We start from the raw sequence: 18,677 nt of genomic DNA, 5'->3' as shown, positions 1-18,677 counted from the left end.
AGTAAAATAGATACATTGTTATTCATCACGGAACACGATCATTTAACCCCTTCATGACCGAGGCCTTTTTTTTCCCATCGTTTGTTTACATTTTATAATCCACATTTTAGGCCCGAAAATTACTTCCAACCCCCCAAACGCGATATCTTTTCTGAAAGCCGAGACCCTGTGGAATAAAATGGCGGCGGTTGCAGATTTTTATGTCGCACGATATTAGCGCAACTCCTTATCAAGCCCTAAAATTGGGTGAAAAAATGCACTTGAGGCCCCGTTCACATTGAGCGGTTCGCAAATCGCGCGTTTTGCATTTTGCGCGATTTATCGCGCGATATCGCGCAAATGCTTGCATTGAGCAAGCTTGAATCGCGGCTACATCCGCTCCAAAAAGGGTCCTGCTGTAGCGACGCACGACCCGCGACAGCAGGACCCTTTGCCCCATTGAGAAGCATTGGAGAGCGATATCGCGCGGTAAATTGCCGCGATATCGCGATAAATCGCTCAATGTGAACGGGGCCTTAAGGAGAACAATGGGGTCAGGGCTTTTCCCCCGGGGTCACGGGAGGACATAAACTAGCGGCGTCCTCCCGTGACCCACAGCTCAGTATATCAGCTCGCGGTATACCGAGACCGCCGCAGCCCGCACGGACCCCGACAATGCTGTCTGAATCCACCCAGCTGCGTGAGTGACGGCTGGCTCTGCCTATCCAGGAATCAATCTGTTGTGCTTGCAGTGCAAGAAGCATGCTGGTAGGAGGAGAGGGCAGATTGATCGAGAGGTGAGCTCATCAGTCTACTGCTTCTTCACTGTGCACTTACAAGGGGATAGGGGAGGGAAATTAGCTGTAAAGTTTTACTTTAAAACTGATAGGAGGAGAGAGCAGAGTGATAAGAGAGATGACCTCATCGCTGCGCTTCTTCGCCTTTCACTGTCCAGTCACAGGCTGGGGACGGGTCCAGGACTTTGGGTGGAAGGATACTCTACATCAGACTGACACCATCTAGTGCACCATGTGACTTCTTACAAACTTACAATGTTGCATTGTGATAATTGGGGGAGGGGAGACCAAGGAAATGCTTCCACCTGCCTGCAGCAGACTGATCACTGGGGGAGGGGAGACTGAGGAAATGCTTCCTCCTGCTTGCAGCAGACTGATCACTGGGGGAGGGGAGACTGAGAAAATGCTTCCTCCTGCTTGCAGCAGACTGGTCACTGGGGGAGGGGAGACTGAGGAAATGCTTCCTCCTGCTTGCAGCAGACTGGTCACTGGGGGAGGGGGAGACTGAGGAAATGCTTCCTCTTGCTTGCAGCAGACTGATCACTGGGGGAGGGGGAGACTGAGGAAATGCTTCCTCTTGCTTGCAGCAGACTGATCACTGGGGGAGGGGAGACTGAGGAAATGCTTCATCCTGGCTACAGCAGACTGATGACATCATCTCAGCCTAGGCAAAGTCACAGACTGGAGCTCCAGGGCGGCTTCCTATAGAACAAATGCAGTACAATGTAACCTATCAGGAATATATTAGATGACAGGTCCCCTTTAAATCTCTAAGGTCCTTAAAGTGACATTCCGTTATGTCCGCCATGATTCCTGGCTAGGTGCACAACTAAGAAAATGATTTTTAGACAGCACATGCCTGCAGCGAAATGACAGGAAGCATGTGCAGACTCCAAAAACACAGCAAAGAGAAGAAAGAGGAGGCGGACCTTCTCCAGACCATGCAAAGCTATGCACTGGAGCATTCGCGGACACCGCTGGTCCAATCTCCCATAGGTCACACCCAGAGAAGCTCCTCCCACCACCAAACCAAACAAAGATGGCGCCCTCGGCTGTACTCACGTGCTGCCATTGGTCCAGGATGAGCGGCCGATACCGCAGGAAGAACTTGAGCGGGAACGACTCCGGGTCCGGCCAGGTGGAGGGCGTCTGCCATGTGACCTCTAACCTCCGGGGATTCTTATAGACGGTTTTGGCGACGACGTTCTCCGGGGGATCCGGCTTCACTGCAAGTACAAGGAAAGCGTTATAAAGGGGAGGTCGCGGCGTCCGGCGTGTACCGCGCGCGTCACTTTCATGTCATCAGGACTGAAACAGACAAGTGTCACATGATCAGAATGAAATATCGTACATACAGACGTCAGCAGGTGGAGCTCGGGGCGCCTAGTCCTATGTGCACCAGGCTAATCCTAGCGGCTCTTCTCAAATAGCTTTATACTTACAGCTAAATGTCTCCATGGAGTTAACTCCTCCCCTCTCCCGCCTTCTCCCAGCCACATCTGTTCACACAGAGCTACAAAGTTTCAATTAGAGAGAAGCAATCCTAAAGCAACCGGCTTCTAATGTCTTCAGAAAACACTGAGGGGTCTATTTATATACATTGTGGCCACTAGATGGAGCCGAGGAGCACAGGACATATATACATTGTGGCCACTAGATGGAGCCGAGGAGCACAGGACATATATACATTATGGCCACTAGATGGAGCCGAGGAGCACAGGAAATATATACATTATGATCACTAGATGGGGGAGGAGCTCAGGAAATATATACATTGTGGCCACTAGATGGAGCCGAGGAGCACAGGAAATATATACATTATGGCCACTAGATGGAGCCGAGGAGCACAGGAAATATATACATTTTGGCCACTAGATGGAGCCGAGGAGCTCAGGAAATATATACATTGTGGCCACTAGATGGAGCTGAGGAGCACAGGAAATAAATACATTATGGCCATTAGATGGGGAGGAGCTCAGGAAATAAATACATTATGATCACTAGATGAGGGAAGAGCTCAGGAAATATATACATTATGGCCACTGGATGGGGAGGAGCTCAGGAAATAAATACATTATGGCCACTAGATGGGGGAGGAGCTCAGGAAATATATACATTATGGCCACTAGATGGGGAGGAGCTCAGGAAATATATACATTATGATCACTAGATGGGGGAGGAGTTCAGGAAATAAATACAATATGGCCACTAGATGAGGAGGAGCTCAGAAAATATATACATTATGGCCACTAGATGGGGGAGGAGCTCAGGACATATATACATTATGACCACTAGATGGAGCCGAGGAGCTCAGGAAATAAATACATTATGGCCACTAGATGGAGCCGAGGAGCTCAGGAAATATATACATTATGGCCACTAGATGGGGGAGGAGCTCAGGAAATAAATACATTGTGGCCACTAGATGGGGGAGGAGCTCAGGACATATATACATTATGGCCGCTAGATGGAGCCGAGGAGCTCAGGAAATATATACATTATGGCCACTAGATGGGGGAGGAGTTCAGGAAATATATACATTGTGGCCACTAGATGGGGGAGGAGTTCAGGAAATATATACATTGTGGCCACTAGATGGGGGAGGAGCTCAGGAAATATATACATTATGACCACTAGATGGGGGAGGAGCTCAGGAAAGATATACATTATGGCCACCAGATGGGGGAGGAGCTCCGGAAATAAATACATTATGGTCACTAGATGGGGGAAGAGCTCAGGAAATATATACATTATGGCCACTAGATGGGGGAGGAGCTCAGGAAATATATACATTATGGCCACTAGATGGGGGAGGAGCTCAGGAAATATATACATTATGGCCACTAGATGGGGGAGGAGCTCAGGAAATATATACATTATGGCCACTAGATGGGGGAGGAGCTCAGGAAATATATACATTATGGCCACTAGATGGGGGAGGAGCTCAGGAAATATATACATTATGGCCACTAGATGGGGGAGGAGCTCAGGAAATATATACATTATGGCCACTAGATGGGGGAGGAGCTCAGGAAATATATACATTATGGCCACTAGATGGGGGAGGAGCTCCGGAAATAAATACATTATGACCGCATGTGATTGTAACAAGGAAAGGAAATTGAACGGCAACAGGTTATATCTGCCGAATTGTTTGATTTCCCTGGATACAGTCAAAGATCTGATGTGCTGACATTTCCGGCGAAGGGAACGTGAATGGTAAAGCCGAGGATTTCAGGCGTCGCACCTTGGGAGGCGGAGAGGACCGCCACAGTCAAATCGTCTCATTTCATCTTACAGGACCGGCGGAGGGAATTACATTTAGATTTACTGACAATATCTGCCGTCGTCACGGTGAAGATCATTTGGCAGAGCCGTCGGCGAGGGGCGGGGGCGCGCAGAGGACAATCAGCGCTGGCCAAGGTTGACGGTAATTAAAGGGGACCTGTCGCCTTCTGAAATATTTCACACACTCCGGTGGTTACGAGTTGTCACTTCCTTCTTCTACTTCCCACGCTTTTCAGGGTCATTTCTGGTCGCCGGGGCCGGTGGTGTGAGGACTTACCCGTTACCTCCCGCAGGGTCCCGCGCCGTCGGGTGGTCTCCTTGTGCAGCCGGAAAAGGGCGCGCTGCTCCCTGCGGAGCACTGGACCGCCTCTTAAAGGAGAACTATGAGGGGGGTGGGGGGGGTGCTTTTCACTCACCTCATAGTTCTAGCCGACCTGTGACAATGAGACTGTCACAGGTCGGCTCAGTAGATCGGGAGGTGAGCGGGAACACATACCGGCGTTCGCTCACCTCTCGATCCTGTGCCGGCAGAGAGCCATGACAGGGGAGGGACTGGATTCCCCCCTCCCCGCTCCGATCCTCCAGCGCTGACTGGCGGAACGGACAGGGGAGGGGGCGGGTACAGATGGCTCTGCCTCTAGATAGACCCCTGGCCTGTTCCATGACCCCCTGGCCTGTTCCATGACCCCCTGGCCCGTTCCGTGACCCTGATACTTTGCTGCCTGCCCCGACCTCTGCTACATTCAACGACTACGATTCCGGATTGTGATTTTGCTACCGTGGTCTTGGACTGCCCCTGTACTGGCTACCACTACGCAGGAGATTGTGCGTTATCCAAGTCTACTTGAGTGGAGGTACCAACCGTACTGGCAAGTCCCCCGCGTCTGGGCTCCCACCATCACCAACCTGAGAGGTGGCCTGAATACCCGCTGAGGGAAGGACATAGAACCTGACATATCTCCAACCTGCTCTACATCCATCTGCCTTCTAACCTCCTCCACCCCTCACCGCTCAACCCTCTTCCCTTCCAATGGAAAAGCACAGCATTGGTCCTATGAATTGGGTCATCTATTGGTCTACATTGCAGGAATCCATGGACCCTTCCTCGTCTTCTGTATGGTGGAGGTGTTATATTGAGGGGAAGGTTATCTTGAAGAATGTTTTTTAATTTAAGTGGAGTTTTTCCTTAGTGTTGGGGTTTTTAGGGAGGGTTAGTGTTGGGGTTACAGGCGCTATTAGTGTTGGGGTTACACAGAAGGTTAGTGTTGGGGTTACAGGAAGGGTTAGTGTTGGGGTTACAGGGAGGGTTATTGTTGGGGTTACAGGGAGGGTTAGTGTTGGGGTTACAGGCGCTATTAGTGTTGGGGTTACAGGGAGGGTTAGTGTTGGGGTTACACAGAAGGTTAGTGTTGGGGTTACACAGAGGGATAGTGTTGGGGTTACAGGGTGGGTTAGTGTTCTGGTTACAGGGAGGATTAGTGTTGGGGTTACACAGAGGGTTAGTGTTGGGGTTACAGGAAGGGTTAGTGTTCTGGTTACACAGAAGGTTAGTGTTGGGTTACAGGGAGGGTTAGTGTTGGGGTTACAGCGAGGGTTAGTGTTGGGGTTACACAGAGGGTTAGTGTTGGGGTTACAGGGAGGGTTAATGTTGGGGTTACAGGGAGGGTCAGTGTTCTGGTTACACAGAGGGTTAGTGTTGGGGTTACAGTCAGGATTAGGGTTATAGAATAGGTTAGTGTTTCGGGGTACACGGAGGGTCGGTGTCGGGGGATTTAGGAAAGTCTATTGCTGCCTGCACCAAACAACTTCCAGCACAGAAAAGATCATATATTGGTTCTGAAGATGGGGCCCTTCCTGGGACCAGACAAGCGTGACTAACACTGCGGCCGATGAATGAAATCAGGAAACGCCATTGCACATCTGACTGAAGAGTGGTGACAGGTCCTCTTTACATGAAAAGTAACAAAGAGAGAAAAGAAGTCTCCGAGTCTCCCAACGAGCGGGCAGACGAGACTAGAAGGATGTGAGATGTCCGGCAGGATCTCGCTTTCACTCCGCTCGGGGACTGGACGCCAGACAGGCAATATCCCCAAAGATTCCAATTAGCCGGCCGCGCCGATCTCCCGCTGCACACTGCTACGCCGTCAGCCAATCACAACAAAGCGCTTCCATTCCCCAGAAGTGAGGTTCGTTTTCTGGTGCGTCAGGTGCCAAAAAACACATTTTTGTTTGTGAAGGGAAAATGGAATCTCGCTGGAAAGTGATTAATCCTGGAACCCGGAGACCTCTGAAGGCAGCCAGAAAACTTTTAAAGAGACTTACGCGTCAGCTACCGGAACTTCTCTACTCTAATATTGCGCAACATAAAAATTTTCAACTACCACCATTTTATTCTATAGGGTCTTGGCATTCAGAAAATATATAATGTTGGGGGGTTTTACGTCATTTTCAGGCCTAAAATGTGGAATATAACATGGGTGCAAAAATGGAAAAAAGGGCCTCAGTCATGAAGGGGTTAAAGAGCACCTGTCACTCCGGTACAGAGCTGGCAATGGTTGTGTGAGCTGCAATGACAGCCGGTCTATCAGCCAGGAGCCGGTGAGATCATGGAGGCCGGAGATACGAGGTCTATGGAGGTCACATGAAGAGTGGTGACTGCCATTTGTCATTTATCCTCAACCATCGTATTCACAACAACTCATCGCATCAAGGTACCTGTACTGGGAGAGATACAGGGGCTTCCGTTGTTGACTTTCTCTTCGAAATGCTGATTTTCTGGATCTTTAAAGCAGAACGCTGGCTACAAATATAAACATTGATAACTCTGGTATAGCTTTTGCTGCAAAGCCTGCAATACTTACCCTCAGTCTAGAGCTCTCTGCAGTAATTGCTCTCCACCACTAGATGGCGCCAAACCTCAGAGTTGAATGACAGCCAGCAACAAGCAGCCCTATAGTGCAGATACCGCACAATATAATAGAGCCATTAAAGTGCACAACTGTTCCGGGCTTGTCGATGCTCATTAGAACAGAACATGGAAACAATGGCTTCTATGGAGTAAGACTTAAGATGAAAAATATATCCGATGGAGGACCCACTTTAATTCCAGGATGGACAAACAAGCACATTCATTTGAGAACGCTCCTCCTGGGACTGCACGCCGATGGTCCCACTGCACACCCACAGTGCCACTGCAAACCCACGGTCCCACTGCATGCCCATAGTCCCACTGCATGCTCACAGTCCCAGTGCATGCCTATGGTACCACTGCACACCCAAGGACACACTGCATGCCAACGGAGGACCCACTTTAACTCTGGGATAGACAAATAATCAAATTAATATGGGAACGCTCCTCCTAGGACACCTACTGCACGCCCATAGTTCCACTGCAAGCGCACGACCCCACTGCATGCCTTTGGTCCCACTGCATACCCATAGTCTCACTGCACGCTCACAGTCGCACTGCACGCCCACAGTCCCAGTGCATGCCTACAGTCCCACTGCATACCCACAGTCCCACTGCAAACCCACAGTCTCACTGCATGCCCATAGTCCCACTCCATGCTTACGGTCCCACTGCACACCCAAGGACACACTGCATGCCCACAGTCCCACTGCATGCCCATAGTCCCACTGCATGCTTACGGTCCCATTGCACGCCTACGTTCTCACTGCACAGCCACGGTTCCAATGCACACCCACCTTCCCACCGCACACTTACTGTCCCACTATATGCCTGCAGTCCCCATCCACACAAGCTATAAGCCGCCCTGTTCCTCACTAGCCGGGCTCTCATGTGTTTCCCATTAGCAGGGAGCCGCACGCTCCATCATCCGCACTTGTCTGCCCGCATTGAGAAATCGCCACATCTGCCTGTTTGTCAACTTTGTTGTTACATGATAAATATCAGCTCTATGAAATGTTCTTCACTTCAAAGACGAGAACGAGGAGGTTTGTCAGCAGAAAATATTCACATTCTTTGCCTCATATGCACGGCTGGATTTCAAACACAACCCCCTCCTCCCCCCCCAAGGAACTTCTCACAATGTTAATTTTAGCAGCCAGTGCCGGAACTTCCAATGGGACTGTTAGCTGGTGTCCAGGAGATGACAGCATTGTACTATAGAGGAGGGCTGCAGGTGATAATGCACAACTCCGCTCAGGAACATTAGAGTGTAAGCTCCTCTGTACAGAGACTGATGTGACTGTGGGGGAACATTAGAGTGTCAGCTCCTCTGTACAGAGACTGATGTGACTGTGGGGGAACATTAGAGTGTCAGCTCCTCTGTACAGAGACTGATGTGACTGTGGGGGAACATTAGAGTGTCAGCTCCTCTGTACAGAGACTGATGTGACTGTGGGGGAACATTAGAGTGTCAGCTCCTCTGTACAGAGACTGATGTGACTGTGGGGGAACATTAGAGTGTCAGCTCCTCTGTACAGAGACTGATGTGACTGTGGGGGAACATTAGAGTGTCAGCTCCTCTGTACAGAGACTGATGTGACTGTGGGGGAACATTAGAGTGTCAGCTCCTCTGTACAGAGACTGATGTGACTGTGGGGGAACATTAGAGTGTCAGCTCCTCTGTACAGAGACTGATGTGACTGTGGGGGAACATTAGAGTGTCAGCTCCTCTGTACAGAGACTGATGTGACTGTGGGGGAACATTAGAGTGTCAGCTCCTCTGTACAGAGACTGATGTGACTGTGGGGGAACATTAGAGTGTCAGCTCCTCTGTACAGAGACTGATGTGACTGTGGGGGAACATTAGAGTGTCAGCTCCTCTGTACAGAGACTGATGTGACTGTGGGGGAACATTAGAGTGTCAGCTCCTCTGTACAGAGACTGATGTGACTGTGGGGGAACATTAGAGTGTCAGCTCCTCTGTACAGAGACTGATGTGACTGTGGGGGAGGGGACATTAGAGAGTAAGCTCCTCTGTACAGAGACTGATGTGACTGTGGGGTGGACGTTAGAGTGTAAGCTCCTCTGGTATGTGACCCAGTGTGTCCCCACCAGCCGTTGCTTCTCCTGCAGACATGAACAGGTTAAGGTCGTCTCGGTATACTGGACATCCCGGCAGCACAGTGGACGGTGAAGAGGAAGAATGAGCTCCAGAACATCAGTCAGCCTCGTCCATTCACAGCCAGGTCCAAATGTTCTGCTTCCCCGTCCTTCCAATTTAATTAATTTTACTGGCGCCCAGCTATCATACGCGCTGCCAGCAGGACCAGGAGCCAATGCAATCAAAACTGCAAAGTTTCTCCTAGGAAAAGGTGTGTGACATCATGGAGGACTTGGACTGGGGTTCACTCTTCCCCCTTTGAGCCGCCTCTCTGTTGATCTATCGCTCCCTGGCTGCGGCTATGTTCCTCTAAGTGTCAATTTGGCTGAATTTTCATGAAGGACCTGATTTGCTCTGTGCAATGGAAACGGTTATTTGTCCAATTTATTTTTTACCTTGGAGGAACCCTTGAAATCATTTTTAGGTCTCAGGGGACCCCTGCTGAAATAGTTATATATTATTATAATATTATTCTTATACTACAGCTCGCGGTACATTAGCACGATGGGATAAGAACGGGGAATGCAGCATATCTGACACGCAGAACGGATCTTTTTTTTTTATTAACGCTCTCCTGCTCTATACGGCAAAATTATGTTTAAAAACAATCATTAAATGTATCTAATAATTAATGCGAAGAGATAGAGAGAGATATGGAAAGAGAGAGAGGGAGGGAGAAGAGAGAGAGAGAGAGAGAGATATGGAAAGAGAGAGGGGGGGAGGGAGAAGAGAGAGAAGGAAAGGAAGAAAGAGATGAGGGGGAGGGAGAGAGAGAGAAGGAAAGGAAGAAAGAGATGAGGGGGAGGGAGAGAGAGAGAAGGAAAGGAAGAAAGAGATGAGGGGGAGGGAGAGAGAGAGAAGGAAAGGAAGAAAGAGATGAGGGGGAGGGAGAGAGAGAGAGATGGAAAGGAAGAAAGAGATGAGGGGGGAGGGAGAGAGAGGGAAGGAAAGGAAGAAAGAGATGAGGGGGAGGGAGAGAGAGAGAGATGGAAAGGAAGAAAGAGATGAGGGGGAGGGAGAGAGAGGGGGCGGGGGAGAGAAGGAAAGGAAGAAAGAAAGAAAGAAAGAAAGAAAGGAAAAGAGAGAGAGAGACCACTACATTCTCTCTCTATTTGTATAAAATGTATGATATTAAATTATTTATTTCTGTTTTTCTCCTTGCATAAGTAATGTTCATATTTTAAATAAAGAGAAATAAACAAAATGAACTGAAATAAATCCCCACCCAAAAAAAAATAAACCTAAAAAAAACAAAAAACCCCCCAATTACCTATAGTAAATTCATCAAAGCTGATGGTGGTGGAGTTCCTCCCCAGAGGGTTCGTCGCTATGACCGTCACCCGGTACTTCAGTGTGGAGAAGAGGTGGCTGTACCTTATGTGACACCGGTTTTTGGGGTACGGGTCTTTCTCACAGAAGAGCTGTTTTGTGTCATGCCTGGAAATACAACGCGGGAAAGCGTCAGAAACGGGAAACGCGTCAATGAAAAAGAAAATCGGATCCAGTCTTCCCAATCTTTACATAGTTACATAGTATTTGAGGTTGAATAAAGACATAAGTCCATCAAGTCCAACCTATTGTGTGTGTGTGTGTGTGTGTGTATAGGTCCCTGAGTGTTCTCATTCTTAAGAGTACCTGTACCCTTGTACATTACGGTCTCTCAGGAAATCGTCCAAAAGCTTCTTGAATGATTCCAGACTATTTGCTGAAAACGCGGCTTGAGGCAGCGAGTTCCAGACCCTGACCGCTAAATCTGACGTATTTGATGATCGCGTTTCCTGGTCAGATTCGTAGAGTCTCCCTCTAGTGGTCAGGGAGTTGAGCTGGGCTCTGACCTGAACAGCTGGTGCTTTAAAGGACCTATGGGGGGTGCTTTTCACTCACCTCATAATCTGAGCCGACCTGTGACAATGAGACTGTCACAGATCGGCTCAGTAGAACGGGAGGTGAGCGAACACATAGCGGCGTTTGCTCACCTCTCGATCCTGTCACGGCTCTCTGCCGTGACAGGGGAGGGGCTGGATTCCCCCCTCCCCGCTCTGATCCTCCAGCGCTGACTGGCGGAACGGACGGGGGAGGGGGCGGGTACAGCTGGCTCTGCCTCTAGATAGGCAGAGCCAGCTGTCACTCACACAGCTGGGCGGATCCCGTCATCTACGTCGGGATCCGCTCCAGGTGCGGCGTCTCAGTATACCGGGAGCTGTAGCTCGCGGTATACTGAGCTTAGGGTAACGGGAGGACGCTAGTTTGTGTCCTCCCGTTACCCCAAGGAGAACTATGGGGAAAAACACTGACCCCATAGTTCTCCTTTAAAATCAATTGGGGCCCAATCATGCATACAAGTGATGCACCAATACCGATACCAGCGCATGCGTATTCTGCATTGACATTCACTACAGGAAATTCAATTCTTGTGCATAAACTGTTTTCCTTCTGAGTCTCTATTAACAGCGCAGCCTCTGCTGCCAATGGCTCCGACTTACATGACGGTGATGTTGAAGTTGTTGGGGATGTAGGTGGGACTCGGGAGATGCCAACTGCAGTAGAAGGAGGTGGGGTAATTGTTCGACCGACACATCAGCGATGGTTCTTTGGGAGGATCTGTAAAGATAACATAAGATACATTGTAAATGAAAGCTCGCATGTCAAACAATGTTATCAAATATTCCGTTTTGTCTTCACATTTGTTTAATTTTTGCCGTTTTACCTTTGGCAAGAATATATTTTATATGCAGATTAATAAGAGCGCCCTCCAGGGGCCAGCAGTGTAACAGACAGTAAAATCAGCACCACAACTGCTTTAAGACATGAGCTACAGAACAAGCTGCCCTGACAAGTGTATTGTATTTCCCAATGTTAGTGATTGAAGTAATAGAAAGAGGGGTTAGACTTGTGACAGTCACAGCTTTCGATGGGAGTCTAGTGTTCACTCGGTGTCATTTATTACAGGTATTTATATACACTATGCAATGATTTACTTTGTATAAAACCATGCGGCAAATACGAAATTGCAGGTGAAAACGGAGATGAATTTGGAAACGTTGGTTAATACTGAGCTACATCACTAAGATTGTCTCAAAATGTCACCCAAACTGTCCTCTCTGCTCCTCCCGAGACCTCCTGCTCCCTAGATCCCTCCTCCCATAATCATCGCTCCTCCTGAGACCTTCTGCTTTCTAGATCCCTCCTCCTATGATCACAGCTTCTTCTGAGACCTCCTGCTCCCTAGATCCCTCCTCCTATGATCACAGCTTCTTCTGAGACCTCCTGCTCTCCAGATCCCTCCTCCTATGATCACAGCTTCTTCTGAGACCTCCTGCTCTCCAGATCCCTCCTCCTATGATCACAGCTCCTTCTGAGAACTCCTGCTCTCCAGATCCCTCTGCCCTCTGAGAACTCCTGCCCTCTAGATCCCTCCTCCTATGATCACAGCTCCTTCTGAGAACTCCTGCTCTCTAGATCCCTCCTCCCATAATCACCGCTCCTCCTGAGACCTCCTGCTTTCTAGATCCCTCCTCCTATGATCACAGCTTCTTCTGAGACCTCCTGCTCCCTAGATCCCTCCTCCTATGATCACAGCTTCTTCTGAGACCTCCTGCTCTCCAGATCCCTCCTCCTATGATCACCGCTCCTACTGAGAACTCCTGCTCTCCAGATCCCTCCTCCCATGATCACCGCTCCTCCTGAGACCCCCTGCTCTCTAGATCCCTCTTCTCATGATCAATGCTCCTCCTAATACCTCCTGCTTTCTAGATCCCTCCTCCCATGATCACCACTCCTCCTCAGACCTCCTGCTCTCTAGATCCCTCGTCCCATGATCACCGCTCCACCCGAGACCTCCTGCTCTCTCGATCCCGCCTCACCTCCTCCCATGATAACTTCCACGATGCGGGATGATTGTTGGCGCTCGGAGCCACGGAGCGAGTATCAGCAAAACAGCAGAATTCGGTACATGTTCAAGAGGGGCTCACTGCATAATAATCTGGCCACTCAGTGTACATAAACAACAAAAGTTGTGGTGGGGTTTTCTTAAGAGAGGACTCTTAAGGTTAGAAAATCGTATAAATTTATTCAGTTCATAAAAATTATTTTTCCATGATGAAAATTAAAATCGAAGTTAATATATAGACATGATTATCGAATCCCTACATTTCTTGCATATAGATCATGCATAATTCATTGTCCATTTCCTAATGTCAATCATTTATCCATCATTATATTACATATACATGGTTGTGCAGCTCCACTGATCCCCTACGCGTTTCACATATGAGCTTCTTCAGGGGGTTCTATTCTCGGCAAAAAAAATCCAAGCATCAGAGGTCATGTAGGGATCCAATTCCAGGAGGACAGGACCAGTTCCAGTCACGCCCAGAAAGTTCGAGTAGCGGAGCCACAGATGCACAAAAAGGTCCAGCAGGAATTTTGTATCTTCAAAATCGACACAAAATGTATACAAATGTAGATACAAAGTGGCAATGCCGGTACATCGTTGTCCCTGTACAAACCTCTGGCATGGACAGATGTAGAATACGGGATTCCGTTTTGGACGCCATGCTGAAAGATCAACAAAGGAGATTTGAAGTGAGGTGAAATCAAGGCAACGCAATGACTTATTCCCGGGCCCATTGACAATGTGATGGAGGAAAAGACTAGTTTGCCTTCAGCGCAGGAAGGGGTTGTTTACGGAAATAGCGGTTAAGCTGTGGAATGCTCTAACACACGAGGCACTAATGGGAAAATTAATCACAGAATTAAAAAAAAAAAACGCAAAATCCCGGATGCTTTTGTTACCATTAGTAAAGGAGACCACGGGAAGGTTTTAGATCCAGGGAGCTCATCTGACCGCCGTTGGGGCTCAAGAAAGATCCTCCCCCTTTCCTTGGCAAAAGTGGCCACAATTGGCACCTTTTTATTATATTGTATTTTTTTAGTATACAGAAGAACAATTTGGGCTAGGGAGTTCCAAAGGATGGCAGCGACTCTGGAGACGTCCTGGAGGTGAACATGGTAGGTGTTGAGGGAGTCAGGGGTATTATTTTTGCCACCCTCTTGACCAAAACCACTAAAGTTTCTGAGAATCTTTTTCCTGTAGATAACTGATTTACACTCACCTCATAGTTCTAGCCGACCAATGACAATGAGACTGTCACAGGCCGGCTCAGTAGATCGGGAGGTGAGCGAACACATACCGGGTTCGCTCACCTCTCGATCCTGTCACTGCTCTCTGCCGTGTCGTTCGCTCTCTCCTCGATCCTGTCCCTGCTCTCTGCCGTGACAGGGGGAGGGGCTGGATTCCCCCCTCCCCGCTCCGCCAGCGCTGACTGGCGGAACGGATAGGGGAGGGGGCGGGTACAGCTGGCTCTGCCTTTAGATAGGCAGAGCCAGCTGTCACTCACGCAGCTGGGCGGATCCTGGCACAATTGTCGGGATCCGCTTCAGCTGCGGCGCCTCAGTATACCGCGAGCTGTAGCTCCCTATATACTGAGCCTAGGGTGACGGGAGGACGCTAGTTTGTGTCCTCCTGTTACCCTAAGGAGAAGCCCTGACCCCATAGTTCTCCTTTAATGCATTCTCTGCATTAGGGTAAAAACAGCCCAGCACCTTTTTTCTCCCCCAGTCCCCCCCCCCACACTTACCTGTCAGCTATGCTCGTCCCCGCAGCCGGTCCCGAAGAAATCCTCCGTTCCCCCCGAACTTCCTGGTTGTGGGGGGAGGATACTGATGGCAGAAGAGCCACAATCAAAGAGAGAAGGGGTGTGGCCTGCCAGAGGGCTGTGCGTGTCTACGGAGGCACACAGCCACTGCGGGCACGAGCGCGCACGGGTGCCTCCATTAGAACGATGGCGGCACCCGTACAGGGGCGGGGGAAAGATTCCTGCGGGGAACCCTCTAGAAAACGAATTCAAAACTTTTAAAGAAAAGCGGCAACAGCGTCAAGCAAAGGTGGGCGGGCTTTAATATCACTTTAAGGCATTTTGTTTTCTTTCACGCAATCCTAATAGTTCCTTTGTTATAGGACAGTTTTTTAATGAATGTTGTCTACTGTTATTATTATTACACAGGATTTATAGAGCGCCAACAGTGTGTGCAGCGCTTTACAATATAAGGAAGACATTACAATCACAATACAATTCAAGACAAGATGGTAAGGAGGGCCCTGCCCCTGAGGGCTTACAATCTAAAAGGGAGGGGCCAGTGATACATGAGGAGGTAGCTGTGTGGGGAGGAATTGTTTGAGAATGTGATGGTTGAGCGGTTAGGTTGAGGTGGGATAGGCGTCCCTGAAGAGATGAGTCTTAAGGGATCGCCTAAATGCGGTCAGTGTTGGAGATAGAAGGACAGGTTGGGATAAAGAGTTCCAGTATAGGGGGGTTGCAGGCACTGAATAGTTGGTTAGGTGAATGAGTCTAGCAGCTGCATTCATGATAGACTGCAGGGGGGAGGAGCCTGTGTAGAGGTCGGCCAATGAGAAGGGAATTGCAATAGTCAAGACGAGAGATAATAAGTGAGTGGATGAGTAATTTAGCGGTATCATTGGTGAGGAAGGGGCGTATTTTGGAGATGTTACAAAGGTGAAGGCGGCAGGATTTGGATAGTGATTGGATGTGGGGGTCTATATACTGTATCTGAAGTAGTGACAGCCTGGGGAGAGGGCTTCCTGTCTGATCATATCATTGTGACAGGGAGAGAATACAAGCGAATGATCAAGTATGAGCTAATCCAACAATCTAAGAGAAGAGATTCAGATTCCTTCTTCTTCCATTTGGTGACGGTTTCTCTTTGAGAATAAGAACTCTTTATCGAGGAGCTCATGTAACTCGGAGCCACAAAACACGACGTACAACTTGCCTTTAAACAGGCTGCAATAAGTTTGATGCCGCGCGTCGTCGTCACCGGCTGGGAGAATTTATATATTTTTATTAAAAGCCGGTCTCTCTCCCAAGGAAACAAAACACAAGAAGCAATTGTCATCGATTACGCCGAAAACGCGCTCGGGTGAAGGAGTCCCGCTAGGCTCTCATAACGGGCTCTATTGACAAAGCCGCAGCGCTCGTTACGCGGCTGCTGAGGCTCGGCACCTGTACGGCAGCCCGGCATTAGATAGCTGATTTGTAGGGAGAACATGACAATTTGTTAACTGCAAACATTTGTGCCTGGAGGGGCCCGCGGCGGCCATATTGACAATCTGCGAACGCTTTCCTCTTTAACGAGCGATGGGCCTCCCGCCGAGCGCGCTGCTGAATGAAGCTGTTTCATTTACAGGCCACTTTCACGGCTTATTATATGTTTTCTGTTTGCAGAGGCTGCGAGCTCGGCGACATTCAGTTCATTAAGACGGATGACTTATTTTAACGCCGTTGTATTTTAACGCGCAATCTTTTTCTCTTTTTTCTTCTCCTGAAATTGTTTTTTATTCGCGGCAAAGTCGCTCAGAGGCGGAATCTTTTTTTTTTTCATACAAAACTCGAGTTCTGCTTTACTGTTCAAACTGTTATTTCTTCTTCTCAGTCGTTACTTTTATAAAACGTTATTTTGTCACCGCGTCAAATGGTCCCTTTCCCTGCTCTACTCTGCAGAGACCTCACTCAGCCTCACAGTCATAGTAATAGTTTTGGATGACGCGGGGAGGAGGGTTAGAATCCATGCCAGGTTTTTATTGCTGTCTGTCCCTGGGGAGATGAACTTCATTTTATTCTGCTGATAATGGAAATGAAACATAAGTGGACTGAACCAAATATGTGAAAATTTAAAGCACACCTAGGACCTAAAATGATGTGATAACCTGGCACCCCCCTCCAGCCGCTCAATGCACTCCCGTCTCCTGCCAAACATTCCTGCCTTTTTCATGTCTCATTCCTTTCTGTCTTTCCTGCCTCCCATTTCCAAATGTCTACCCCCAACCCTGCTTTTCTGCCTGTCTATGATTCCTGCCTGCCCACCTGTCATTCCTGCCTGTCCACTAATCAATCCTGTCTGACATTGATTGCTGCCTTCTTCTTGCCTGCCTATGATTCCTGACATTCCTGCCTGTCTATGATTCCTGCCTGCCCACCTGTCAATCCTGCCAGTCCATGATTCATGTCAGTATATGATTCCTGCCTGTCTATGATTCCTGCCTGTCTATGATTTCTGCCTGTCTATGATTCTTGCCTATCTATGAGTCCTGCCTGTCCTCCTACCATTCTTGCCTGTCTATGATTCCTGCCTGTCCTCCTATCATTCCTGCCTGTCCTCCTGTCATTCCTATCTGTTTTTGATTCCTGCCTGCCTATGATTCCTTCCTTTCCTCCTGTCATTCCAGCCTGTCTATGATACCTGCATGTACCCCTATTCTTATTGCCTGCCTGTGATTCCTGTCTGTGCCCCTGTCATTCCTGCCTGCCTATTATTCTTGCCTGTCTAGCTGTCATTCCTGCCTGCCTATGATTCCTGCCTGTCTATGATCACTGTCTGCCTATGATTACTGCCTGTCTAGCTGTCATTCCTGCCTGCCTATGATTCCTGCCTGTCTATGATTCCCGCCTGCCTATGATTACTGCCTTCTGTCTATGATCCCTGCCTGCCTATGATTACTGCCTGTCTAGCTGTCATTCCTGCCTGCCTATGATTCCTGCCTGCCTATGATTCCTGCCTGTCTATGATCACTGTCCGCCTATGATTACTGCCTGTCTAGCTGTCATTCCTGCCTGCCTATGATTCCTGCCTGCCTATGATTCCTGCCTGTCTATGATCCCTGCCTGCCTATGATTACTGCCTGTCTAGCTGTCATTCCTGCCTGCCTATGATTCCTGCCTGCCTATGATTCCTGCCTGTCTATGATCCCTGCCTGCCTATGATTACTGCCTGTCTAGCTGTCATTCCTGCCTGTCTATGATCCCTGCCTGTCTATGATCCCTGCCTGCCTATGATTCCTGGCTGTCTATGATCCCTGCCTGCCTATGATTCCTGCCTGTCTATGATCGCTGTCTGCCTATGATTCCTGCCTGTAGCTGTCATGTCTACCTGTATGTATGTTTCCTCACTTTGGTCGCCCCACCAATCTGAGATAAGCTGAAGGCAATGTTGTAGTGTACAGAATAGGTTAAGGTCTGCGTGCCCCGCTGTATGAGCCAATACTATAGAAGGGGAATAGAGAACGGGGGTGCCGGCAGGGAGGAGAGATGAGGACCCTCATCACCTCACTAGCTTCATCCTTATTGTCATTCTGCGGTAGGACACTGCACATTGACATGAGGCAGCCGTCCCCAGAATGCACATTAACATTCCTCCGCCAGCACTCAGATCTTAAAGTGATTATATGCAAATTGAATGTACTTAACTCAGCCGTGGAGGATTAAAAGCATCCACTCTGGATAACACAACCTAAGCTGCAGTCAACTACACTGACACAACATGCAACTCTTCAGCTTAGGGCAGAGCCACTCTTCTTCACAGGTCGCAATCATAAATGAGCAAAAGGGTGTCATGTGGGTTGCAGTGCTGTACAGAGGTGACAGGGGCTCTTTACATGTCTACAGAATTGGCAGGGCTGGGGGGGGGG

At 48.9% G+C, this 18,677-nt stretch overlaps 1 protein-coding gene across 1 annotated transcript in view; it reads right to left on the bottom strand.

The window, feature by feature from the left end:
* Positions 1 to 18,677, bottom strand: part of CNTFR (ciliary neurotrophic factor receptor) — a 186,169-nt gene that overhangs the window by 44,792 nt on the left and 122,700 nt on the right. Inside the window, exons 5-7 of the mRNA XM_018564592.1 lie at positions 11,617 to 11,734; positions 10,404 to 10,570; positions 1,839 to 2,002 (exon numbers count right to left, since the gene is read on the bottom strand). Coding sequence (XP_018420094.1) covers positions 1,839 to 2,002; positions 10,404 to 10,570; positions 11,617 to 11,734 — 449 coding nt within the window. The remainder of the gene's footprint in view (positions 1 to 1,838; positions 2,003 to 10,403; positions 10,571 to 11,616; positions 11,735 to 18,677) is intronic.

Source organism: Nanorana parkeri, unplaced genomic scaffold (assembly GCF_000935625.1).
Source record: "Nanorana parkeri isolate BGI_ZX_2015 unplaced genomic scaffold, ASM93562v1 scaffold763, whole genome shotgun sequence".
NCBI lineage: Eukaryota > Metazoa > Chordata > Amphibia > Anura > Dicroglossidae > Nanorana > Nanorana parkeri.
This window is presented reverse-complemented; position numbering and strand designations above follow the sequence as displayed.